The following is a 27,535-nucleotide window of genomic DNA, read 5'->3' on the forward strand; positions in this document are numbered from 1 at the left end:
ATTCGACCTTAAAAGGTGCGTCCACAATTGAGGACGCATTTTGAGGCTTCATTCTAAGCATCCTTTGAAATGGGACGGCCTTACTGGCCTGAAGTCGCGCTGCTGTGACGCAATCGGTCTTAGAAGGTCGCAGTATAGAATTTTAATGACTGTGAAATAGAAAAGGACAAAGCATATGTTATTCAATTACTAATCTTAATGGGGAAGTTTCATGTACACAAAATGAAATGGTCTGGTGGTAAACCCAATTTCTTCCATTTTATCAACGAATTTAAGCAATATTGTAATGTTGTAAACAAATGTAAAAATAAAAAAGCTTTAAGGGCTTCTAATATTATCTGCAAATTTGATGTAGACAAGTAATATGCACCACTTATGGGGGGGGGGTGTTTGTTCTCTCTGGCTAACTTTGTTATTGTTTTATTTTGGATTACATTAATCATTTACATATGTACACTGACAACATTTATGTACAATACATTGTTATAACTCTCTTGTTGTTATATATGTATGTATGTATATATATATATATATATATATATATATATATATATATATATATATATATATATATATATATATATATATATATATATATGTTCATATGCAAAAAAACAAAAAAAAAAGGTCGCAGCATAGATCGCAGCCTTTGAATTGGGACACAGCTGTCTAGCTAGTGTATGAATGAAGCAGTCAGACTTCGTGAGATTAAAATGACGCGAAATAGGTTCTCATCTAAAATACCAGAACATCACAAATGTTTTGTTTTTTTACTTGGGGCTGTTGCTATTTAATGTTACACACACAATCTGGTAGACAGTAAAAACAGCTTACCGAAATCTTTGACCTGTCTCTGTTTCATTCAGAATTGCAATAATGATACCCAAACTCTGTCAAATGCTCACTGTTGACACATGGCTACGCTTGACAAAGTAATCCTGGTTTAATTGCGAATTTCTTCACATAATATAATATCATATTTCATATAACATTTGCTGAAACTAGGCGGATTATAAACATTTAAACTACAAGATTCTTCGCCCAGGCGCAAGGATACAGTTTTTTTTTTTTTTTTTTAGAAAATGTAATACGAGGCAAGTTCACGGTCGGCATCAATTAAAGCAAACGTGCAAGGACGATTAATGAGGTTGACTGTGGGTGTAAGAACACCCGAGTTTTATCAGTATAAAAATAACATTTGTGTGTTTTCTTACTGAATGGCATAGACAAATGTGGCCTTTGTAATTTGGAGATTTCATGGGAAAAGGGTATGTCTTAAAACACGTTTAAATGTTCTTTGGATTAACGCATAGCACACTGATTTTGTTTTAAACTGTTCCCGTATGGACAGTCTGTTGAAGTCATAAAAAATGGTTGATACTGTATATTTCATGGGGGGAACTATGCTGTGAATTTGGACTGAACATCACACTTCTGTTATGCCTTAAACCATTTGTTAAATAAATTATTGTTCCATAAACGGTGTATAAATTGTATGAATGTAAATTCATGTACATTTTATTAGATGTTTTTAAAAACATGTTCATGTTTTATTTCAGATATCATTAAGTATTTTTATGTGATTTATATTTGTTTTTAATATAAATAAATTTGTGGTTTATCAAATTCTTATGTATTGAGAACAATAAAAACAATGTAAAGAAAATGGTTTGTTGATTGATTCTTTTATGCACAGGCATCAGAAGAGGTTAGGAGAACCTTTTGGGAACGTTCCCTGCTAGTTAGCAAGGAGTTTTCTTAACGTAAATAGAACGTTTCCTTTAGGTTCCGAGAACGTTCTGGGAACCTACCAAAAACGTTCAGAGAACATTCTGGGAACCTACCAAGAAAGTTCTGAAAACCATTCCCAGAATCTAAAGGAAGCGTTCTATTTATGTTAAGAAAACTTTCCTGGCTAACCAGCAGGGAATGTTCTTGGGAACTTTACGGGAACCAAAAACAAACGTTTCCAGAACGTTCTGGGAACCAGAAATTGTTTGCTGGGACTCTACACTGTTCCAAACTTGTGTTTGAATAGTCAGTATGAAAACATAACTTGCGTCATCGTTTACTTTAGGGTTTGTACCTTTTGCATATCGTTAACATGAACTAATACACACTTACACACCAAAGAACATGTAAAATCGTGTAGAGGATAATAGGAGATCTTTAAAGCTATTTAATGTTTAATCTTTACATTTTTCATATCTTGTTGTTAGTTACTTTTAGACTTAAGTCTGTATTAAACCAAAAATGACTCTAATATTAGTTAACAATCATGGAATCAAGTTTTTATTGGGCAGTGTTTCATTACAAAACAAGATCATATAGTAAAAACTGCTGTGCTGTTTCGGTAACAGTCGCATAGTAAAAGAATGAGAAGAGAAAGCAAGACGACAGTGTTTGCTTGAATTGAACAATGATAATGAAAACCTCTGCCTTGATTATAACCATACTGTATTATTAGACACTAACATAGATTGGTGAGCTATCCTGTTTCAATTCGGGGATATGCTGAAAAAGTGTCAATACAGAAATAGATGTGAACATTTAATTACTACAAGCCCCTTAAAAAGCCCAAGTACTTCAGTAAGAGGTAGAAACCTTGCATCGAATTTGGCCGGAGACAAAAGAAAACATTTTAAAGATCACTTGCAGAACAATACACACATAGTGAACTTTAAATGAAAGTTAAGCATTTCAAGGTGAATAAAGTTTCACTTACTTATCTGCATTATCAGTGCACACACAAAACCCATTGTCTTGCACAAATGAAACCCAAGCATTTGTTTACAGTAGTTCATTTCCAATTTCACAACATCACTCTAACTACTCATCTAATTCAGTCTCAACAAGACTAAAGACAACATTTATTGTATTTATTTGGCAAATAGTACATGGATATGTTGACTTTCCTATCACAATTATTATAATTTGGCATTGGTGTTGTTTTTAAAGAATTCCTTTAGCTTCTTAGTGTATTTGGCACATTTACACAATTAGTCTGGTTTTGATTTAGTTATTCCAAGTGCATTTCTTTGGAAACTAACCCACTTCCTAAGAAAATCAAGGTAGTTATTCAGTGCTTGTTCAGCTATGTTAGATGATTGTAAATTTAGGACTGTCTGCCATCTTAATATAAAAACATACAGCTGGAGTCAAATCCATTTAGTGAAAGCCAATTCAGAATATACCAACAATGAACCTAACAAGTTCATTTTCACTGATGTTAAAAACACAACTGTCCCACTTAAGGATAAGCGTGTGGCAGGTGCTAGAAGCCAAATCAAGTAAAAAATAAATAGCTTTCAAGTTCCTGAAAGACCACATGAAAACACACCAGGAACCCAACTGTCAAACAAAGGCTGGAAAAAACACAAAGTGAAGAATATGAATCAGTCCACACAGATTTGTGTTAAACTGCTTTCTTTAACACTAGTTAGCTTCAGTAAGACGGAGGCTGATACGCTCCTTCTCCTGCAGAACTGTGAGTGAACGGAGACTGCTGATAACCTTCAGGAGCACCAGGAGGATATGGATATGCAGATGGATAAGGTGAGGTGTGGTCACTGACTGGATCGGTGTAGCCCAGCCCAACGCTGTCCAAGCCCTGACGGTAGTGTTTAAATGCAAACACGGTGAGCAGTGCCTTGAGAAAGAAGGAGGATATTTAACCAAATCTACCAGAAGAGGGCGCTATGACCACAATCACAGTATTGGTGCCATTATACTGTATTATACTGTGTAGTAATGCTTAATAATAATCCATCACATTTCTTCATTTTATAGACCTTTAGGAATTATAGTGTATAATGTTTTAAATAGTGTAGGATGCCATACAATAACATTGTTCTCATGTTCTCACCCAGGTAGCAATGGAGAAGAAGGAGAAGGCCACCACGGCTCGGGCTGCATCGGCGGGGATTCCCTTAGTTGTCTGTGTATTGGACCACTGATTGGCTAGCACACAAAAACACACAAACCACAGAAATGTCCAGACACCTAAAGAGAAGTGAAAGAGAAAATGAAAGTAGATTTTTTTTTTAAAAACTGATGACGACAACAACAACGGCTGTTTGAATCATTAATGAATGTCTGTTATTTTAAAGGTGCCAAAGAATGCATTGTAATAATCGGTTAAATTGTTCTCTGATATCTACAAAGAAGGTTTGTGACTTTATCAAGTGCAAATATTATCTTTTACATGTCCATTTACAACCTTAGGATTTGTCTTTCGAATAAAATGGTCTATTATTACCTTATTTAAAAGGGTCATGAATAATAATGTGGAACTCTGCTCTGATTGGCTGTTTCTCAGAGCAGCTCCTTCAGTAGCTCTGTGGCTGTTTCTCAATGTCAAGGATACTTCCTTGACAGGACTGGTCTTTCCAAGTCACTTCCTTCAGAGGCTAGGCGAGGCACATCTTTAGAATTTGGAGAACACATAAATGGAACAGGCTAGCAAGTGCACGTCAATGCGTCAGTAAAAAGATGTGCTTTCGGCGCTGCACGCATAGGATTGTGGGTGATTTGACAGCGCAAAGGATACACATATGCATCCTTTTCAGAATATGGGATATTTTTCAAATGAAGGACTCATTCCTTGGTTGCAATTCCGAGGATCCTCAACTTTGGAACAGTCCTTCGACGGATGTCGATGACGTAGCTTCCGAGGATCCTTCCTTGACACTGAGAAACAGCCACTGTTTGTGTGAGTGGGCCTTGTAATTATCAATTATTAGGATGCCTGTCCCCATAAAGAAAGGAATACCAGTATTTTTGTGACCTTGTGGGGACATTTTGAGGTCCCCATAAGGAAACAAGCTTATAAATTAAACAGAATGATGTTTATTAAAAATCAAAGGTAGCAGAAAGTTTTATGTGATGGTTGGGGTTAGGGAATGGGGTAGGGAATAGAATATACAGTTTGTACAGTATAAAATGCATTACGTTATGGAATGTCCCGACAAAACATGGAAACCAGAATGTGTGTGTGTGTGTGTGTGTGTGTGTGTGTGTGTGTGTGTGTGTGTGTAAACAGACCTTATGTTTGAGTCTGTAAATACAAATTTTGAGGAATAATCAATTGTTTGGATGTTTCTGAGTGGTAAGTTTGTGTTTTTTTTCAGTATGGACTTGCAAAACGTTACTGTAACGTCAATAGTAGAACTTCAGGCTAAATCGCTATATGGCATTAAATGGCATAAAACGCTAACTTAGCAGTCACAACTTTGTTTTTAGGATTGTAACAACACTGTCCTTAATTTAATGTTGAGGCGTACATCTCAACTGTAAGTCTCAGCTGGTGTTATGTTGAGATTGGTTTGTCTTTTGCATGCACAAGGTTTATATAAGGAGGAAACAATCGTGTTTGAGGCTCACGGTATGTCAATACCATGTACACAACACCTTTTATTCATCTATGCCTAGATAAATACAGTTTTACATTCTACTGCACCTTTAATGATAACGACTGTGAATGTGAATCTGCTGAAAGTACTTCAAAAATATACAGTGGCTAATATTGCATAAAATCACAGGCAAAGATCAGATTGTGGGTCTAGATGAAGTGATATAACAAAGAATAACATGAGTGGGGTCAAACCACATCATCACTAGCTGCTTAATTCATCTCAGAATCTTACCAGAGAAAACAAGATCACTCAGGACAACGTATTTTCTGTCGTTGGCATTGCTGATCTGAGGGAGATACGCATCCAGCACAATAAAGATAACGCAGGCCAGGAAAGCTAGAACTCCAATAGAAGTTCCATAACTGCAAGCACTGTCGTTTTGATTGAAAATACATTTAGTGTCCGCTCCAGTTGATTCATTGATGTATCCTTCAGAAATTAGGGTAGCAAACACTACTATTGAGAAGATCTGTGATGGAAATAAGTCAACAGAATTTATTTAGTTAGGCATTATCACACACGCACACACACACACACACACACACAAAAAAAACTTTAACCTCCCTGGTTTGTCTTTGGAGTTAGGAAGAACCAATAAATATAATATAACCAAATAAAATGCAAGCTTCTGTCATACTAACACATTGATCCAAGGGGATCTAATAAAAAACTTTCCATTATTTTACTCGAAGTCAACGAAAATAGAGAAGGACCAAAACATTTTACAGCTGATTGTTGTCAAAAAAGTTTAGCAATGACATCCCAATGATTACAGCAGCATGTTCTCAATATGACGTAGTTATATGAAGTGTTTTGATCAGGGCTTTGAACAAGAATTTTTTCCCAACTGGTTTCGTTCCGAACAGTATTTTAACGTTTCCGATTCAACCCAAAAATTGACATTCCTGAACCGGTTAGAACAAAAACCGGTTAATAACGTTCCATGTCACGTGGGACATACAAATAAGTAGGCTGATCTTTAGGACATTAAACTTAAATTATTAGTCTACATAATTTTCTTTAAGTCTCTATCTTGTCATCAAACAAAAAGGCTACATTATGTAAGCGGCATAACTGTAATTCTAACATGCCTACATTTGTTGAGTGCACTTAAACAAACGCACACACACACACAGACAGAGGATGAATTTCAATGATGAATTTCAAATGGCGCTGCGGGAAGAAGATGCAGCATAAACAGTCGCTCCAAATAAAGTGAAAATAAGTTGTTTTTCAGTGTTTTATTTGCCAAATGTATTTTAATGGACTACAGTATGAGACACAGTAGCGCAACTCTCTCTCAAGTTTATACATCAAGAGTTCTGATCTTTGAAGGGCATAGGGATTCTAGTTTGATTGGAGTTGGACCGGACACAGATACAAAAAAAATCAGCTTACAGAATTTCAGATAAAATAGATTCAGGTTGATCAAATTTGAATGCTCGGTACTCTACTACTTTTTTCGGCCATTCCGGATGTTGCCGTGTGAATATTTAAGTTGAATTTTTCGATCTGAATTTAAGCAGTCAAATTAGACTGATGTAGTCTAATTCAACTGCTTACATTCAGATCGAAAAATTCAAGTTAATTATTCACATGGTAACATCCGGAATGGCAGGAAAAGCAGTAGAGTACCGAGCATAATCTCCATCTGCTGTTAGTCGATCTCACCAGCAGGTGGTGCACACGCGTGTTGACGAAGAGCAGAGTTATGATTTTCTGTGTCACTATGTGGACAGGCTGACAAAACAGCTTTTACACAAGTGTCTAGCGATTTCTCTTTACCGCTTTGTACATTTAAGATGCTTTATCCACTGCAACGGCGATGAATCCAGAAAACTCTGTCACCGTTGGCTTTTATATTCAGTTTTAGTACAGAGAGACAGAGAGTGTATTGTTTGGTTATCATACTAGCCACTTTGGCAGGTTGAATATAATTTTTTTTATTGTAGTTTTCTTAAAGCTCTACTGTGTACTTTATTGAGTTAATTCTTAACAAAAACCCATGTTTTCTTTCAAAAGTATGTGCTCATTCATGTGTAATTACTTCCCACCCACTAATCAAAGTATTCTCGTAAGTGTAGAATCTGCTATTTAAAATGCATACCGTCGAAGCGCTCTCTGGCTGAATCCATGTTGTGCCTCCATCTTTGAAATACATTCGCCGACGAGGGACATTCCTGAAATTCAAGCTCCGCCTTTCGCGCTTTCACTCTACACTCACGCTGGCTGATAGCTGAAGCCTCCGGAGGTTGCATGTGTAGGCGGTATACGTCATCAAGACAGTCTTATTTCAGAATATTAACAATTATAAAGCTGACAATTATTCTTAGTTAATTGTAAATTGATGTAATATGTGTATGACTTGCGAATGTAATGCTCAGTTGATTTAAATAAACCAGGCTTGATGACGTATCCAGCCTGTGACCTGCATAGCTGAATCCTTCGGATTTTACAACAACCGCACACCGTAATGAACCTGCGATCTAATGCTTTGATTTGAAAGCCTGTTGAAGACATATTCTCGAGGACATTAAAACAAATCGCCAAGGATGCGAAACTGGGATTTTAAACGACAACGTGACAGGAAAAACATCAAGACCAAAGTCACTATTGGAGTTAGTTTTCCAAGATGGGGCTCAAGGGACACTGAAGTTGCACTTTCTATATTCTCCACAGGTAATTCAGCAGATTCGTTTACATCTATACAGTCCATGTTGTAAACTTGAAGTTTTATAGTTCCTTGGCTAACTTTAGCATGATTATGCATAACACTTGTTAGTGTAAACACGCATGTGGTTTAATGTGTTCGAACAGACACATGCCGTCTCTCCGCCCATTTATGTAATCTGAGGTACTGAGATAAATGTTTTTCATCTTTTCTGACCTCTAGCACAAACACACGGTGACAGCGCTATTTTTAGCCTTTCATTGATAAAAGCGTCTGATCTGCGCGTCTTTCGTTTCATTTTACAAGCTTGTGAAAGTTGCGCGATCTTTTTTCACCAATATGAGAGAAAGCTCTTACATATACACGGACATGTAACGTTTAATTAAAACATAAGCATTGTACTTTGACATAATATTAGTTCGCGTCCATTTAAACCCGTCATGGTTGCTTTTTGTATGTGATTTTAAGCGGACATATCATGACAATCAGACTTTTTTCATGTTAAACATAAATCTGTGTGCTTTGATGGATCACAGGCAAAGGACATTGCAAATTGTTAATTTTTTTCTCATTGCTTTTGCTTTGTAGCTACTGGAAGCCATGTTAACCTTGGCATGACACGGCCGGGCCACCGTACGAGTTAAAACGCGTTCCGAATGGGGGGGGGGCTAGAAAGTAATATTCAGTTGCTTGTCATATAGACTTTCACCGATAGATGGGAGTAGATCCTACACAGTGGAGCTTTAAAAGTTATGTGAATTGATAAACAATGAGCAATGCGACACTGGGAAACTACAACTCCTATGAGTACTCCCTGCACCCAGCGCAATGCACAGACCGTTTGTTGAGACGCGCGCGCGATCAGCAGAGCGTTGCGGACAAAAGTGCAACAGAGAGTGCGCGGGAGCTGATGGATTTGCGAATGCTCAAGAGGATGTAGTCTGAGTGCATACACACAGCAAAATCACCAGTGTTAAATGTACACTCATGGTGTATATATGTGTAACACCAGGTCTGGTGTAGGGTTGCCGCGGTGACGTAATTTTCCCACCGGTTAATCAGCGCGTCACAAACCCGGTGATCCCGGTATCACCGGGTGGGAGGGGCTTATAAATGTGCATGCAGATGAAAAACACAACAACAAAATGATCTTGCTTATATTAAACATTATATATGTATATTATAACAAAAACGAGTAAGCACGCGGCTTCTGCCATCGTCTGGTCGGTCAGTTCGCCTCACAAACTCTGACAAAAATAAATAAAAATCTGACGCCTGCTGCTCTGTGACATGACGCGCGTTCAGCTCTTCTGAATTCAGGCAGCAGACACATTCAGTTGTAAGTGTTTGCTCTCTCTAACGAAACTAAATGATTTAATTAAACGAAAATATCAAAACGACGGTGAAAGACGGTGTCGCTGTGGGCAAGTGATCTAACCGTTTCTCCGACTATCGCGGCAAGCCTGGTCTGGTGGTACCCATATAAACACTAACAATGTAGATTTAAAGCAGACATATCATGCTTTTAAATCGGTCCTTTTTACATATAAATCATCTATTTGTGGTCTATATACAGCGGAACTGCAATGCTTGGGTCTGAATTCCTCATTATTATAGCCCCACAGGCCCCCTTTTTAGATGTGCATCTGAGAGCAACTCATTTTGGTGCTCTTTTTTTAAATACACGTCATACCCCGCCCCCTCTCCAGGTTGCAGAGGTGACAATCGGTTAAACTCCACCCCGTTCGGCCATTTTTGTAGTTTTATAGCAGAGATACGATTATCTAGCGGCACAGAAACTTTTTATTCACTCGTTATTCACAAAATGTCAACAACGGAAGACTTGTCCATCCAGCCTTACATGTTCGAGCCAGAGTCGGAAACGGAGCGAGATGAAAATGAAGACAACGAACCTGCAGAACAACGTCTTGATATGGAGGTATCGCAATGGTGTGTTACTGCTGTTGTCAAACCGAAGGCTGCAGCCTCCGGAGGTCGCATTTCTAGGGTGCATACGTCATCAAGACGGTCTTATTTCAGAATATTAACAATTATAAAGTTGACAATTATTCTTAGTTAATCGTAAGTTTTTTGCCTTGGAAATGTAATGCTCAGTTAACTTAAATAAACCAGGCTTGATGACCAAAAGCAATCTCCGCAGGCTGCAGCCTTCGGATTGAGAAACGGCACTGCTAAACCATGACCACCGTGTACTTTACTTTTTTTAAAGTTATTTACATATTACCTAAGTGCTCTGCTCGTCGTCTCTAAAGATATAAGTAATTGACCCCTCAATCAGACGAAGTCTATCGGCAAATCCTTCTTTATACTGTTGGAGATTGGTTGAAGTAGTTATCCTTTAAGTGCTTCGGGCACACAAAAATGACTTTACCCACAGATGTGGGTACATTTCTTACTCTATCGTAACTTCTGCATTCTTGAGCTTGGACTACAATATCGCAGCGAGAAATAAAAAATGGCGGATTGCTCGAAGTGTTGATGTCCTTATTTGGCAGTTCCGCTGCAAATACTGTGACGTAATTGTTCAAAAAACTTCATAGATAATAGAAAAATCCGAACAGGTTGGAAAATATGACCAAAACAGAATATAAAGATATCAACAAAGCACCAGAAGAGACTAATTTCAACTTTTATGTACTTCTAAACACTACAAATATACAACAAAATGCATTTAAGAGCTAAGAAAGTGGATTTAGCATGATATGTCTCCTTTAACACTGTTGATTTTGCTGTGCACACTTCGGGAAAGATAAAACAATTGCATGGAAGTGATTGAAGAGATATAAATTGCGTGCACATTCTCAGGGCAAGAGCGGAGAGAAATTCAGCGCATACCTGAATGCACACAAAATCAAAGGAAACCCGCCAGCTGAGAGGTTCGCGCATCATTTTAATGTAACAATAATGCCCTCTCGACATTTGTCATTAAAAGTCCGAAATCACTTTTAACAGAAACCATGATCAAGCTTATAAATACAATCTGAATAAACAAGTTGACAAGTACTGCTGTTGTTAATATTTTAAGTGTTTGTCAAGGGGTTTTGTGTTTATCTTTTCAGTAAATCTTCTATACCCCTGCATCACTTTTGATATATTCATTCAAAGTTAATCTATTTATGCCTTTCAAATAGTTATGTCTCTTATTTGATTCCATAGGACACATTAAACCGCATGTGCGTCTGTGCATACAGAAAATTGCTCACTTTAGCGCCTTTTTGTGGTTAAATTGTTTAAAATCACTTTAGTGTTAATATTTGCAAGCCTTTGAAACACGTGCAAATCATAAACTTTTTGCTTATTAATCCATGAATCGCATGCGAGCCAAACCGTGGGTCGTGATATGTCAGGAATGGATCACGGATCAACTGCGATCCGTTACACCACTAGTTAGTATTAAAACAAACATCTTGAGATACTTGGTAGCCTACAATATTTACCTCTTATTTCTGAGCATTAGAGACTTGGACTTGAGTAGGCTACTTGATGGTGGCAAGCTTCTCATTTTTCCAATGAGTCAACGACGACCGGAAGTGAACTTCATCGAGTATTGCACAGAAATCTTGTCAAAGAACGGAAAAAGTAATGGTAAAGAGGGTATGCATTGACGGCACTTTTCCACGTGACCATGCGAGAGCTCTCCCGGTTAAGTGGCAAAACGTGCAACAAAATAGCTGGTTTTCATAGCGGGTGCTGCGAAAATGCCAGTTAAACTGACTATTATCAGCTTAAATTGAATTTAGTTGGACTTGATAGCAGAGGTGGACAAAACTTAAGTTACACAATAAACAGACAGTAAACAGAGAGCAGATCCAGATAAACATAAACGTGTAACAATCCAAGGTCGGGGCAGGCAGATATCGATCAGAAACGTAAATCCAGTATACAGTCCAAGATCAGGGCAGGCAGCAGTCAATCAATAATCCAAGAAACAGTCCAGATCACACCAGGAAGCAAACACGGGTAAACACAGGGAAACGCTCAGAAATGCTGCTAGGGGCAAACAAGACTTTGCGAAGATAGAGAGGCTGAGTCCCAGGTAAAGTAGGCTTGCTGATAAGCTGCAGCTGGTGTGTAATCAGCGGGTCACAGTGCATGATGGGAATTGAAGTTCATTATGCGGGGGAATGGGAAGTACCGGGAGCAATGGCGCTGACATCCGTCCCAGAGCCCCCCCCCCCCCCCCCCCTGAGAGCGGCTCCAGACGCGGGAAGTGTTCTTATGAGGGCGACCTCGGGGCAGGTTTATCTGGGTGTAGTCTGTGGAATTCATGGATGAGGTTGGGATCCAAAATGTTGTTAGCGCTCTCCCACGACCTTTCCTCGGGACCATACCCCTCCCAGTTGACGAGGAATTGAAGGTTGGAGCCCTGTCGTCTGGAGTCCAGCAGCTCGCTGACCAGATAGGCCTCTTCACCGTCCACTATGATGGGAAGGGGCCCCGATCCTCCGGAATCTACAGCAGCTCCCGGGTCCTCAGCGGGTTTGAGCAGGGAAACATGGAAAGTGGGAGATATACGGTAATTAGGAGGGAGATCTAAACGGTAGGATACAGAATTGATTTGTTTGATGATTTTGAAAGGGCCAACATACCTGGGACTCAGTTTCTTGCAGGGAAGACGAAGTTTTATGTCTCTGGTCGAGAGCCACACCAGCTGACCGGGTTCATAGTTGGGTTCTTGGGTTCTGTGACGCTCTGCTTTTTCCTTGACTCTTTTGATGGCTCGGGACAGATGAACGTGAGATTGTTGCCCGGTCTCTTGGCTGCGAGTAAACCATGCATCTATGGCCGGAATATCTGTGAGTTCATCATCCCAGGGAAACATGGGTGGTTGATACCCAAGAACGCATTGAAAGGGAGAGAGATCCGTGGAGGCTTTCTTCAAAGAATTCTGTGCATATTCCGCCCAAGGTAGGAAGCAACACCAGTCATGCTGATTCTTATTGCAGTAAAGTCTGAGAAATTTGGTTAGTTCCTGATTGAGACGTTTTACTTGGCCATTAGATTGAGGATGGTACCCGGAAATGAGACTGATGTTGATGTTAAGAGCTTTGAAAAATGCTTTCCATACCTTGGACGTGAATTGTGGACCCCGGTCGGATACAATGTCTTCGGGAAGTCCGTAGTACCGGAACACACTATGAAGCAGCTGCTCTGCGGTCTCCATGGCAGATGGTAGCTTGGGCAGGGGAATAAAACGACAGGCTTTAGAGAAACGGTCAATAACAGAAAGCACCACTGTGTTACCTTCAGATCTGGGTAGATCAGTCACAAAATCCACAGCAATGTGGGACCATGGCCTTTGTGGAATCACAAGAGGTTGTAGGAGACCAGCCGGATTCTGATGCGGGGTTTTGCTGGCTGCGCAGGTGGTGCATGCGTTAACCACTGAGCTGACGTCAGGCAACATGGACTGCCACCAAAATTTGTTCTTGAACATCAGAAGAGTAGAGTTAATGCCAAGGTGTCCGGAGGAGAGAGATGTGTGTACCCATTGAATAATTTGCCTCCTGTGGGAAGGAGGGATGTAAATATAGCCTGCAGGACATTCAACTGGTGGTGGATTGCGATTGTTGAGCTGATTGATCTCTTGCACGACGTTCCACTAAACAGGCACTACAATGAGGGAGGGTGGGATGATGGGCTCAGAACTAATGGTTTGAGGTGAAGCATCATACATCCGAGACAGGGCATCTGCTTTGGTGTTCTTGGAACCAGGACGGTATGTAATGGTGAACTGAAATCTAGTAAAGAACAACGCCCATCTAGCTTGTCGAGGGTTGAGACGCTTGGCAGATCTTAGATACTCCAGGTTGCGATGGTCTGTGAGGATCAAAAATGGGTGCTTGGCGCCCTCTAGCCAGTGCTGCCATTCTTCCAGAGCCGCCTTCATCGCCAGAAGTTCTCGGTTCCCTACATCATAGTTTCGCTTGGCTGGGTTCAGTTTTCGAGAATAAAAGGCACAGGGATACACTTTACTTGGGTTACCTTGTCTCTTTGAAATTATAGCACCCACACCTGAGTTTGAGGCATCTACCTCAACTATTTAAGGCTTCTCGGGGTCTGGATGATGCAAGATAGGGGCTGAGGTAAAGCGAGTCTTTAGGTCCTTAAAAGCGGATTCAGCGTCAGGGTACCAGGAGAGCTTGTGGTTGGACTTGTGCACTAGGGAGGTTAAAGGAGCTGCAATGATACTAAAGTTCTTAATAAAGCGTCGGTAGAAATTGGCAACACCCAGAAAGCGTTGAAGTTCCTTCACAGTGGTGGGTCTGGGCCACTGCAGTACCGAATCCACTTTCTTCTCGTCCATGGCAACTCCATCAGGACTGATGACATACCCCAGAAAAGATGTTGAAGTCTGGTGAAACTCACATTTCTCAGCTTTAGCGTAGAGCTGGTGTTCAATAAGGCGTTGTAGGACTGTCCTAATGTGTAAGATTTGTTGTTCCAGGGACTCAGAATAAATCAGGATGTCATCGATGTAGACAATTACGAAGCGGTTGAGCATGTCTCGGAGAACATCATTAATGAATGATTGGAATACAGATGGACTGACAGAGAGACCGAAGGGCATCACCAAGTATTCGTAGTGACCGTCACTGGTGGAGAAAGCCGTCTTCCACTCATCGCCCTCCCGAATACGAATCAGGTTATAGGCGTTGCGTAAATCCAACTTAGTGTAGATCTTGGCGTTTCGTAACTGTTCCAAAGCAGCTGGTACTAGTGGTAGAGGGTAGCGGAATTTCACAGAGATATCGTTCTCCCACGATAATCGATACAAGGGCGTAGACCACCATCCTTCTTTCCCACGAAGAAAAACCCTGCAGACGCTGGAGAGGTAGAGTGACCCTTCTCTAACTCTTCTTCGATGTACTTCTTCATGGCTTGTCGTTCGGGTTCGGATAAGGGAAAGATGCGCCCCCTGGGTGGTACTGCATTAGGTTGTAGGACAATGGCACAGTCATTGGGTCGGTGAGGTGGTAGTTGCGTAGCCTTGGTTTTGCTGAATGCGATGGCCAGATCTGCATACTCGTGGGGAACATTTTCAGGTAAACTGGTTACTGGATTAATCTGAAAGACACGTATGGAGAGCTCGGGAGACTTACTTAGACAGGAATTCAGACATTCATCGCTCAAATTCAGAATGCGCCTTTCCTTCCAGGAAATGAGCGGGTTGTGATGATGGAGCCAGGGAAACCCCAGGATGATTGGGTTGTGAGGTGATGACATGACATAGAAAGTGATATCTTCAGTATGGTTAGTGTCGGAGACAAGCGTAACACTTTGCGTGATGTGAGTTACTCGACCGGAGCCCAGTGGTCGACCGTCTAGCGCTGCGACAGAGAGAGGGGGTACACAAGGAATTACAGCAATTCCATGAGATTTTACTAGTCCAGCATCAATAAAGTTTCCCGCAGCCCCTGAGTCGAGTAGTGCCTTAGAAGGTATGTTCGATTGTTGCCATCTCAACGTAACAGGTATTTCCATACAATCAAATGTAGTAAGAGGAATTGATGCACTCACCCGCCCAAGACGTGTTTGCGAGGGTCGTGAAGGACAGGCAGCGAGGATATGGCCTGCAACACCACAATACAGACATAGTCGTTCACGGAAACGGCGTTCTCTCTGTTCCATTGTGAGACGGCCTCTTCCCACTTGCATGGGTTCGTACATATTGGACGACAATGCTGTAGAGGTCTCATATCCTCGAACTGGTCTTCGGCTGCGTACTAAGTTATCAACTCGGATGGACATGGCGACGAATTCCTCGAAGTTCCTCCCTTCATCACGACAGGCCAGTTCAGACTGGAGATCTTGACTTAATCCTTGGCGAAACAGTAACTTCAAAGTGTCCTCCACCCAGTTGGTCTGAGCTGTGAGCGTGCGAAAAGTGAGTGCATACTCAGTGGCCGTGCGGCGTCCCTGGCGAAGATTGAACAGTTGTTCTCCGGGGTCTCGGCCTCCCGCTGGATGTTCAAACACTTCTTGCATGGTGTTCTTAAACTCGTCAAAGGTACAATGATTGAAATTGCCTGCTGCCCATAATGCCGTAGCCCACTCCAAAGCCCTTTCGGTAAGCAGGGAACAAATCAGGCAAATCTTACCAACCGCTGTGTTGTATATGTTGGGTTGTTGGGCGATGAAAAGCTAACATTGCATCAGGAAACCCTTCCCCTTGTCCGGGGTGCCATCGAAATTTTCAGGAAAAGCCAGGCGGGGTGTCGCTGAGGCTTGGGGCGTGGCTACAGGTCGTAGCGTAGGAGGTGTGGGTGTGAGCTGGAGCAGCGGCGGTGCTAGCCGATGCAGCTAAACTCTGAACAGAGCGGACCAGTTCCTCCATAAGAGATGTTAGCCGGACCAACTGTTGTTGGTGAGCTGCCAGGATGTTTGCTTGTGACAACATCTCGCCCGTAAATTGTGCCAAGGTTGCTGGATCCTGCTGTGGCGAAGTCTTCTGTGACGAAGCAGACAGGTTAGGTTCCATTTGCAACTCTTTATTGATGTAAACACACAATAAACAGACAGGAAACAGAGGGCAGATCCAGATAAACATAAACGTGTAACAATCCGAGGTCGGGGCAGGCAGATATCGATCAGAAACGTAAATCCAGTATACAGTCTGAGATCAGGGCAGGCGGCAGTCAATCAATAATCCAAGAAACAGTCCAAATCACACCAGGAAGCAAACACAGGGAAACGCTCAGAAATGCTGCTAGGGGCAAACAAGACTTCACGAAGATAGAGAGGCTGAGTCCCAGGTTAAGTAGGCTTGCTAATAAGCTGCAGCTGGTGTGTAATCAGCGGGTCACAGTGCATGATAGGAATTGAAGTTCAGTATGCGGGGGAATGGGAAGTACCAGGAGCAATGGCGCTGACATCAGTCACATCTGTGCTTTATTAGGATGTTTGTCTTGGAAAATTTTTTTCTTTTATATTGCATATTAAAATTGATTTAATACTTAATTACATTTCTGCCCTACAAAGGCAAAAGGCAGTAACTTCGTTTTTGATTGGAAATTAGTTATTGATATTTTTGGGACATTCAAGACATCCTTTATCATGTGGATAAGTATCTTGAATCAATTTTTTTTTTTTTTTTTGAGAAAATAAAAATCAAGAAAATAACTGACAACTAAAGTCACTGAAAAGTCTAAACTTTAAAGTAATTTTCTCAGTTCTACACTCTAGCGAGTTAAGGTCTTTTGCCTTTGTAGGGCAGATTTAAATTGTGTTCTTTTACTTGAGTAAAAGTATGTTAATGTACTTAAATATTAAATGTAAAACAAAAACTTGTATTTATGAAATGTCATAGAATAAAAATTATGATAATATGCTTTGGAATGTATGTTTTCTAAAGAAAAACACGGATAAAATACAAATACTTGAAAAATACTTTTAAGTAGAAAGTAAAGCCTCTGCTTGATAGTGACCCTTGCAACTTATCAACCGACCTGTGGTATGTGGACGTTGGCATGAACGATCAATTTACTTCTCCTTTCGGTGTTTTTTGGCAGTCTGTAAAACGATAGCTCCGAATTCTTGTTAATCTGTTAGTAGCCTACAGTCTATCGCACAACAGCTTTTTCCCATTTCGACGCATTTTTTTCACTGTGTTTTCGCTGATGTCACACTGTACTCAAATGCAGCCGCTCTGTCTTTTGCCACTCAGTGGGCGTAACCACAGTCCCTCTAGCCGACGGTGACTTCATTTGCATACCCTCGATTAACCGGTTACCATTATTTTCAATAAACGGTTCTGTTCCGGAACACATTATATATATTATTTTTTTTTTAGTTTCTGGTTTCGTTTCTGTTCCTTGCAAAACATCAAAAGTTTCTGGTTTCATTTTCGTTCTGTTCAAAGCCTTGGTTTTGATTAATGCCATTAATGTTTTTTTTATCAACGTGTACCATTAACTAAATGAATATAACATGGCAAAGATAAATGCACATTTGGAAGTTTAATGTAAGGGAAATGTCATTTTGTACATTCTGTAATCTAATGTGATGTTTGTTCTTGTTCATGATGACATTTTCTTTTGTTGTTGTAATTAATTTATAGCATTCACAAGATGACCTGTTGAATTCATTTTGGGAGTGATGAATGTTTTTTGATCCAGTGCCTGTATACTGTATATGGTATTAGTATTGACCAAATTCAGATGCTGTCATATGCCGATCAACTTACCTAAAAATAACTTTTATAATGACTTGATAGATTTATTGCATTTTGTGAAAAAATTATCAGTTTTTATAATAAATCTTTGAAAATCAAATTATGGATTAGAATTTGTAATGTTTTTATAACCTAAAGACGCTATGTGAAAGTTTGTAATAGAAAATAGTGATTTTGATCTTGTCACTTTCTTGGTATAGAAAACATGTTTTTACCTAAATTTGTCAAAATGGGTTTTTTGTGTTTTGGAACCAAACTCTTCATATATTACCATGTATTCTATGTCATTTTTCTATACAGCTGTTTCTTATGTCTTGACTGTTTGTGCACCACAGAAATATCTTGCAGAACTGACCAAACAGATCAAGGTTAACTTTAGCAGTTCACAGATGCCGTAAATATACAGTTACAGTAATTTATGTTTTTTTTTTTTATATCTGTGGTTCACATCATCACAGCTCAGGATAAACTGTAAGAGAAGTCCAGGAGAATAATTAACATTTATTTGAAAGACAGATGCTTTGCTTGCACAGCACACCCTGAAAGTGTACACGATTACACAAGAACACTGACATCATGAGTCATGACAATGGTGATCCACCGAAACACATACAATCTTTACTAGAGTCTAACATGAGATATGATGTGAAAGGTAGCAGTTTGTTTGTTAGGCTGCGCTCGCAGGCTGGTTTTAGTTTGTTAAGCTGGGTTAGTGGGCTGGTTTTAGAGGGATTCTAAAGTCTCATAATAATCATGCATCAAAATTTGATTTCAATCTATAACATGATCTTACTCACTAGCCAATGTTAAAGAGATCAAGTTGATATTTTTACAGAATGCTTTTTACATCATGTAGAATGATTTTATGTAGAAAGCTGTGTCACATTTATATATGATGATGATCTAAAGCAGCATTCCCCAACCCTGTTCCAGGAGGCACACCAACAGTGCACATTTTGCACATCTCCCACATCTTTCTTGACCACATTAATTTCCATCTTGAAATCTCTATCAATGAGCTGATGAGTGGTGTCAGGGGTGTTTGTATAGGAAGAGTTGTGTAAAATACGTAGTGTTGTAGTAGTGCCTCCTACAGGAAACACTAATCTGCCTTCAGAAGTGAATGGTCATGAGGAAAGAGACTGAACACACCACTGCTGCCATCTCCAGGTACACTCAGTAGATGGTTACTTTAGTAATTCAAACCAAAGCTGAACATCAGTTATGATCTGAATTATCTCTGTCATAATTATAAACTTAAAAACAAATAGTAATTTGTGATATTTTGGGGTGTAATAATGTAACATTTCCACAATTTAAGTGTAAAGTCCTAAACAGTCATGCTGAACACACAAACAAAACTCGCTGCATTTCACCAAATGTATTAAAAAGTGTGATGTCACTCCTGCTGAGTCACGTGTCCCAGATCTGAGCAAACTTTCTGCCGTAAGCTCTCTGCTATGTTGCGCGATTCGTTTCTTTAACAAATGCTAGTTTCAGAAATGTCTCTATAAACCTGTCCGTCTGGTACTAGAACTAGTTAGTTAACGATTAGTGATCTCACCCAACTGAAAATCCGCACGATCGTCTGCGGCTGTTTAATAAAGCTGCTGAAATCAAAAGCTCCGCCGGCCAGCGAAGCCCCGTACGCGCTGGTGTCCATCTCTGGCGGTGTTTATTTCGGTGTTTGTGTCTTTATGTGTCAGATCTTCAGCAGCGGGGAGTTTGATCCTCTGCTGTTTACTTTTACACTTGTTTCCTGAATGCAGCGCGCCGCCCTTCAAGGAAGTACACGTCACGAGTTACTCGGTAACATACTACTGTAAGCTGGACATCCAGTCACAATATTCAGTATAAACCTTTCATCACCTGTCCTCATCACTGAAAATCTTTAGTGTCTCCTGTGCGGGGCTAGCTGTCACAATGGCCATTTACGATCATATCTGAAGGTTTATTTTTTTTCATCTGTCTATGGAGATTAGTCCGAACCCAGAAAACATCCCTGGTGAAAAAAAACAATAGAAACCATAAAAGAAATTCGAATGGTTTCCATTACAAAACACTTACAAACCATCAGCCATTAACCACTAAAACCATTACCAAATGGTTTCCAGAACGTAGTGTGTTTTGGACACATCCCATTAGGATTTATTGGTTTGTATAGGTTTCCATTACAATTTGTATTGGTCTTTGTTTACGCATTTATTTATTTTTGTTTACACTTTTAATGGTTTTGTATTGGTTCTGATGGTTCCAGTTTGTATTGGTCTTTATTTGCAGATCTTCCCAAATCTCCTCTTCAGGCTCATCTTACTGCATCTATCATGGCATTTGATAGCTTCTAAGTTCTAAAAAGGAAAACATATTTCACAAGTATGGAAACATAAATGTAATATTTTGGTTTGAAATACAAATACAACTGTGGCCCAAGTACATCTTTTAAAGGAATTAAGAATGTTTTCATGTTTTGTCATGACACTATTACTTCATTACGTTTTAAAGGGTACTGATTTGGGCATCTGGAAAGACACATGACTTCACCTCTGTGTATTTTATCACACTTTTTCAAATTGCACGCCGATTTGCCTACAATATAAAACACATAATAACATAAAAAACAAGCCATAGCCCCTTTTAAAAAGAAAACATAAATTGTGAAATACAATTTTTAGCAAAACACTGCATCTTAATAATTAGGATTACAATTTTTGATCTGAATACAATTCAAAAGAAATATTAAATGAATTGTACGGTTGTAGGGGAGATGCTTCACAATATGCACACTGTTAACGATTTCCCTGTATTTTTACAGTACGGTACTGGCAGCACGGTTGCCAGTAAGTTACTGTATTTTGGTTTTACAGTACTGTACTGTAATACCATTTACAGTACACAAACTAGTACTGTATAGTTACAAAGCAGTACTGTACTGTAATTTTACAATATTTTATTACAGTAGTCTATTTTTACAGTAATTTACTGTAATGTCTATATTGACCCATAAATACTATTTATTACTTATTACAATTAATACAATAATATTATATAAAATAGCTAGAGATTTAGGTTTAAATCTATAGTTATTAATATGGTAAAAATGCTAAATTAAAACATAATGAATTAAAAGGCAATCCAAGCAATGTTTGTATCAAAATTTTATTTAAAAAAAAACATTTAATTGAAACAAACATATTTAAAACAAGATTTTAAACAATAATAAACATATAATCAAGTAACATAAAATAAAATCAACAAGTATAAACAAGTTTGGAGACCCCTGCTGTAACATATTTAACTCTGGCAAATAGAACACTGTTCCATAGTTTGAAGTTTTCAGTTTAAAGTCCATCATCGACTAAAAGGTAACTTTTCACTGTGGTAAAAACAACACTGGCCCATAGTTTTAAATATTCTACTTGAATTTCATTTAACACTAAAAATAAATGCATTAAACTGTGGCAGACAGACCACAGTGGCCTTTACTTTGAAGTCGTCCATTCGAACTCAATCAGGGACTGCATGAAGCTGTTCACATGGGGGTTAATGGCCACAGCTTTTCTCTGCACCAAGTTCCTTGTCTTTTTGCTTGCTCCTTGTCTGGATGTGCACTTTTTCCCATCTTTGGAATTAATTCTATCCAGAAACCTGTTAGAAATATCATAAACATTAAGTCAACAAATATAAGATAGAAAAAGATTCTTAAAAAATTAAACTCAGCCTTGAATTTACTCCTATTCTGAAACCTTTTACTCTTATTCTACTGTTCCACACCTAATTACATAAAAATACAGAAGATTCACTTACAGCTGAACAAACTCTTTTCTCAATGGACAGCATCCACCTGGATCATGTCATGATTGAATGTCCTGAACAGAAAGTACAATTGTTACTGATTTGGACACAGCTTTTTATTCTGAAAACAAAATCTTTTGTCAATAAAGTCCAGGGACACCTCTGCTCAATAAATACAATTATTAAATTAAATTTCTTATAACCAAAGTCTGAATATTTCTGTTTGTATATTTCTACATGGCAAACTAAGACAATTGTGTACATGTTGTGTATGGTCGTGTTACAGTGTTGTGTGTGGGAATTGTGAATGAGTGTATACATGGGTATTTAAAGAAGCTGTAGTGGTAAAGTGCAAACTTACCGAACATAATGTGCTTGGTGTGTGTCTGGTATCACCCGTTGTGCCTCCACATCTGCCTTAACTCCTGATAAAGTGCAAGGACACTCATGTAAACTACAAATAAAAAGTCAGCCACATTCCTGTGTAATTTTGCATGTGACGTGAAAGCATTTAATATTGCAGTCGAAAAAATACATGACTTGTAACTGTACATCATGTACTTGCCTGGTGCCTTTAAAGATGATCCATCTTACCCAATCCAGCTTACAAGCAATGGTAAGACTGTAAAAAAGACAAATGTTACAAGATCTGTTAGCCATAGAAATAAATAGACATTGTGAAGGAAATGGTAAAAGAAAATTTAGTAACACTTTACTATAAGAGTTTATTCCTTAACATTTGGTAATGCCTTAGCTAATATGAACTAACAATGAACAATATATTTTACAACATTAATAATATTTGATAATGTTCATTGTGCATTAACTAATGTAAACAGAGACAAATTGATTGATTTAAAAATGTATTAAGTGTTTAAATCTAATATCATGCTATGCTAACAAATAAAACATTACTGTAAGTGTTAAGTCAGTTGTAAAACAAATATATATATATATATATATATATATATATATATATATATATATATTAGTTGTTATATTATATATTATATATAAATATCTAAATAAGTCTTTTTTTAATTATAACATCTTGTCTACAGAAAATCTCTAAAAATGTCTCGTTTAGTGCAGAAAATAGCGATTTATAGTGACAAGGTAAAAAGACTGTCCCTTTAATGTTTAACCCAGACCGGCTGCGGTGTAACACTATTTCACGCAAAGTTTTTTAACAAGTTAACGTTAGTAGCTAGCTGCTCACTTTAAAGATAAACATGATCGCCTAAATCTGAGCAATCCTGGTGATGCCAGTTTCCTACACGATGTTATTATGGACTATTTTACATCCAGAGATGAAGGATCAGATGACAGAGACGAAAAGACAAAGGTACGTAAATGCGGAGCCCATTCTCTTTTCGTGCATTGATTTGATGTGTTTTGGAAACTTATATATACTGCATGTATGCATCTGAAGTGGTGGAAACAATATGCCATAAAAATGTATTGGACAACTTACTGGGAGTGTAAAACGCTTAAGAGAAGATATTCTCTGCTTTTGCTGATATACAGTAATATAATAACAACAACAATAAGCGCGGCAATCCCTTTCGTTCATCTGATATTAAGATGAGCCCAGGTCTGATTGATATTTGGTCGAAGTTAAAGCTGCAATGAAATCGATGCATGTATCCAGTTAAATATGAGGTTTCTTGTTTTCACTTCTGTGGAGGAGGACTGCGGTACTACAGTATGATGTGTACGGCGTGTCAAGTCCTGTCTGTTTACAACCACGAGTCAGCCTTGCCAAACAGTCGAACTTAATACTTTTCTCTGACGCTAACTGAACGGATGAAACGCCGAGATAAACGACCGTTATGCTGGGACCGCAAGACCGCGCTGGCGGGTTGTCTTTGTCCATTTCGTTAAAAATAGTTTCATTGTCACCACACTTTCAACACAATATAAACTCACCAAAACCCTCATAATTTAGTTAAAACAACCCTATATTCATTAAAAAAAGGTGTAAAGCGAGTTAAAGCAGCGGTAGACATCTGTGTGTAAGCTTACTTTCTGGGGGAGATTGAAACTTTGTTGGCGACGGTTTTTCTCTCTCATTGCACGTTTAAAACAATATTGTGACAAACTATTGACAACATTCTTAAACTAAAAATTAAGTTTTCATGAAACAGAAATATTTCAAACTTACCGAACTGCCAGAAATCAATCGTCCTCCTTCAGCTGCAGCCAGGAGTTGTGCTGTCTGTGTGATTTGACTCTGGCGCACTTTCTCTGATTATTGCAAGTACACCTGGCACATTACAGCAATGGCTACAGCAAGGTTACATCAAGACCAAAATATACTGTAAAATTTTCCCGCTCAAACAAATTTACCCAGAATGCATTATGAACTGCAGTACTGTACTGTAATGTACACATACAGTATAGTACTGTGGATTTTTACAGTAAAGTACTGCTAAATCTACAGCGACATCTAACAGTGCATTACAATGGTGGATGGTAGTTTATTTTTATAACTCGTGGACATAGCCATCCTTTCAAAAGTGATGTTTAAAACAATAGTACATAAAGATAGGAAGAAAGAAATGCTGTTATGTACACAACCACAAAGACCCATTTTGTCTGTCAGTATGAAGCCTCTTTATAACTTGCATCAACATCCACTCTAAACTATGAATTAACTTCTGGCTCTGTCTACTGAAAACAAAGGGTTTGAAACATGTTCATATATTATCCTCTTTATTTTCAAATGTGGAAGTAGGTCATGTGACGTATTTCCCTTCTTTGTGCAAAATGTCAATTTCAATAACCAGCCCGTAGAAAAAAGTGTATTGGGAGCATGCATAAAACATGATTTAAACAGTTATGGTAAATATTTACTACACCTGCCATCTACAAACCAGTGTGCACCAGAAGTGGCCTGATAGATCATATGGGGGTGGTTTCCTGCACAGGGATTAGACTAGTCATAGACTAAAATAAATATAAGAGCTGTGCAAACTGAAAACAACTTGCACTAACATGTCTTAAAATACATCAGTACCCTTTGTTTTGCCTCGAAATGCACACCAGTAATGTTTTTAGTAAGGTATGTTTGTTAAAACTAGTTATATTTCCGAATTAAACTAAGGCCTAGTCCTGGTTAAGATAATCCCTGTCCGCAAAACCACCCCATGAAGATATTTTCAATGATTCCGTGTTGTTGTTCGGGGGTGACGGGTCTTCAATGCACAAATATTAAAGCACAGGGGCATATCAGTATCTTTACAATGGGAAAGACAGTTGAGTGTTTGTACATGGAATAAATCAAGACTTTGTGTTTTTAACCTTTCAGGCGATGGTTTAAAATGTCACAACTGTCCCTTTGGTGTGAGGTTTTGTTAATCTGCAATTTTTAATTGACTTGACTCTTGATTGAGTTTTTATGGCAACACATCAAGCTTTACATGTCACGACAGTCAGTAGCATCATTCTCATTCAACACATTGTAAGTTATTTGAACAAAACAATGAACATATAAAACTTTTTTTTTCTTTTTAAATATGACAAAAGTATGCACAAACAAATTAACAGTAACTAATAAGCAGTTTATGTCATATTTGGTTATGTAATCATATTTTTTAAATAATATATACTAGCAGAATAAATAAACCAGCTAAATCTGCATATTTTTATCAGCATAATATTAGTTGTTATTGTTCACTGGCAGCGTCTATGAAAGGTTTTACTGGATGGATGTGTGGATAGAGAACATGGCTGCACGTGTGTGTGGATTATGGTTAAAACAAATATTTTGTCACGACTGGGATGCAGGAGTGAGGAAGTTAGGACGCAAACGCAAAGTTCAAAAATAAATAACACTTAATAATAAAACACGATGGATAAGATGGTGAATACAGTGAACACAGGAACATCCAAGACAGGGAACAGACGGGGTAGCAATGACAATGATCCAGCAGTGAGCAAACAGAAGACAGAGGTATATATACACACAGACTAAATGACAAAACAGGTGTGATGAGGCAGGTAATTAATCAATGAATGTCCAGGTGATAACAATCGGAACAGAGACAAGACATGACATGGATTAACCGTGACATTACCCTCCCCTCTACGAGTGGCTACCAGACACTCACATAAAACACAACAAAAACAAAGTCTGGTAGCGAGAGTCCAAGGGAGGGATGGAGGGCTTGGGGACCCTGGCGAAGCCGGCAGCCGCCGGGATGAGACCAACAGGACGGTTGGCCGGACTGCGCCAGGAGAACCGGAGCGATCGCTCCGAGAACCGAGGCAGATGAACAGGGACGGATTGGCAATCTGTGCGTTCTGGAAAAGTCCAGAACGGCCGTTCAATGGAGGGCCGTCGCCCGGCCGATGGCAAAAAAAGTCTAATAACGCAATATGAACAGCCAACAGCAGAGGCACTAATACGATCACTTATATGCTGCTACGTGTAAAAAAACAAGGAAAAAGAGTCGGCCTACTAGCCGTGATTGGTCCACGGATTCCCGGAATTCGCGAGTGTCTATTTTTGCGAGCCTGAGCATCCAGCCTGGTCATGATGAGGGACAGACCGAGTTAACTTCACATCAGCAAGAGCTAAGTGCCAGTAGTAGCAGGACATGTGACATTAAAATATAATATACTGTACACGATATAAAAATGAATAAAACTCGCGTGAAAATGAACGTAATGCGCAACTAGTGTTAGAGAGAGAGACGTGATGTGATTGTGTGCGCACGCGCGTGTGTGTGTGTGTGTGAGAGAGAGGAGCGGGAGCGATTGAACAGTGGAAACATAAAAACAATACATACTCTGTCATTTTGTTCATATGGGACATCATTCAAACGGCAAAGTGTTTGCTTATATTTGTATACAGTCGCAATAAAACAAAACATTTTGCTTTTGTTAAACTGTAAACTCTTGTCAAACTGTAACCTACAGCTGTCATCTAACCAAAATCACACACATCAAAGCAAAAAATATTTATCCAACCCCGTTTAAAAACAGTCTGTGGGTGGACATTCATCGTATTGCATTGGTTTTCATTTCTTTTATTGACTTTATTGTATATGAGAGGTTGTAGTGAGCTCACATTTTCTGCTACAATAAAGACTAAGGTATTGAATTAAACGGGTAAATATCAGGCATGCATTGCAACCACTCTAAACGTGCTAATGTACAAGAAAGGGGGCTAAATAATTGACCAAATATTAGTTTAACCAAAAAATCCTAGCTTGCACTTTCTGTCTGTCTTGCATCAGAGTGCAGTTTTTCCTTGTCTTTCATATTTGTGTTTAGTATTGTGGAATTGGCAAAGACCTGGTGGTTGTTTGTGAAAGCTGTACAGACAAAATTAATAGGCCTAGCTATTTTCATTATTTCACAGCCTTATTATACATCAAAGTTTAATATGACATGGACAAAATATTAAATATCCTTGTCTAATAGTCTGACATTGTGGCATAGTATCAGGACATCCTT

General features: G+C 38.9%; 1 protein-coding gene and 1 long non-coding RNA gene across 2 annotated transcripts; both read right to left on the reverse strand.

The window, feature by feature from the left end:
- Positions 1-2,269: 2,269 nt before the first annotated feature.
- On the reverse strand, positions 2,270-20,062 carry syngr2a (synaptogyrin 2a). Its single transcript, XM_065249943.2, has 4 exons — positions 19,845-20,062; positions 5,646-5,883; positions 3,866-4,002; positions 2,270-3,649 (listed from the first exon to the last, which is right to left on the reverse strand). The coding sequence occupies exons 1-4, from the start codon at positions 19,941-19,943 to the stop codon at positions 3,446-3,448; spliced, it is 678 nt and encodes a 225-aa protein (XP_065106015.1). The 5' UTR covers positions 19,944-20,062; the 3' UTR covers positions 2,270-3,445.
- A 1,034-nt stretch (positions 20,063-21,096) lies between these two features.
- On the reverse strand, positions 21,097-24,524 carry LOC135761060 (uncharacterized). The gene is made up of 5 exons (XR_010537687.2): positions 24,237-24,524; positions 22,638-22,694; positions 22,434-22,497; positions 22,085-22,146; positions 21,097-21,925 (listed from the first exon to the last, which is right to left on the reverse strand). It is a non-coding gene; the product is annotated as an uncharacterized lncRNA (long non-coding RNA).
- Between the last annotated feature and the right edge of the window lie 3,011 nt (positions 24,525-27,535).

This window comes from Paramisgurnus dabryanus, chromosome 3, assembly GCF_030506205.2.
Source record: "Paramisgurnus dabryanus chromosome 3, PD_genome_1.1, whole genome shotgun sequence".
Lineage (NCBI taxonomy): Eukaryota > Metazoa > Chordata > Actinopteri > Cypriniformes > Cobitidae > Paramisgurnus > Paramisgurnus dabryanus.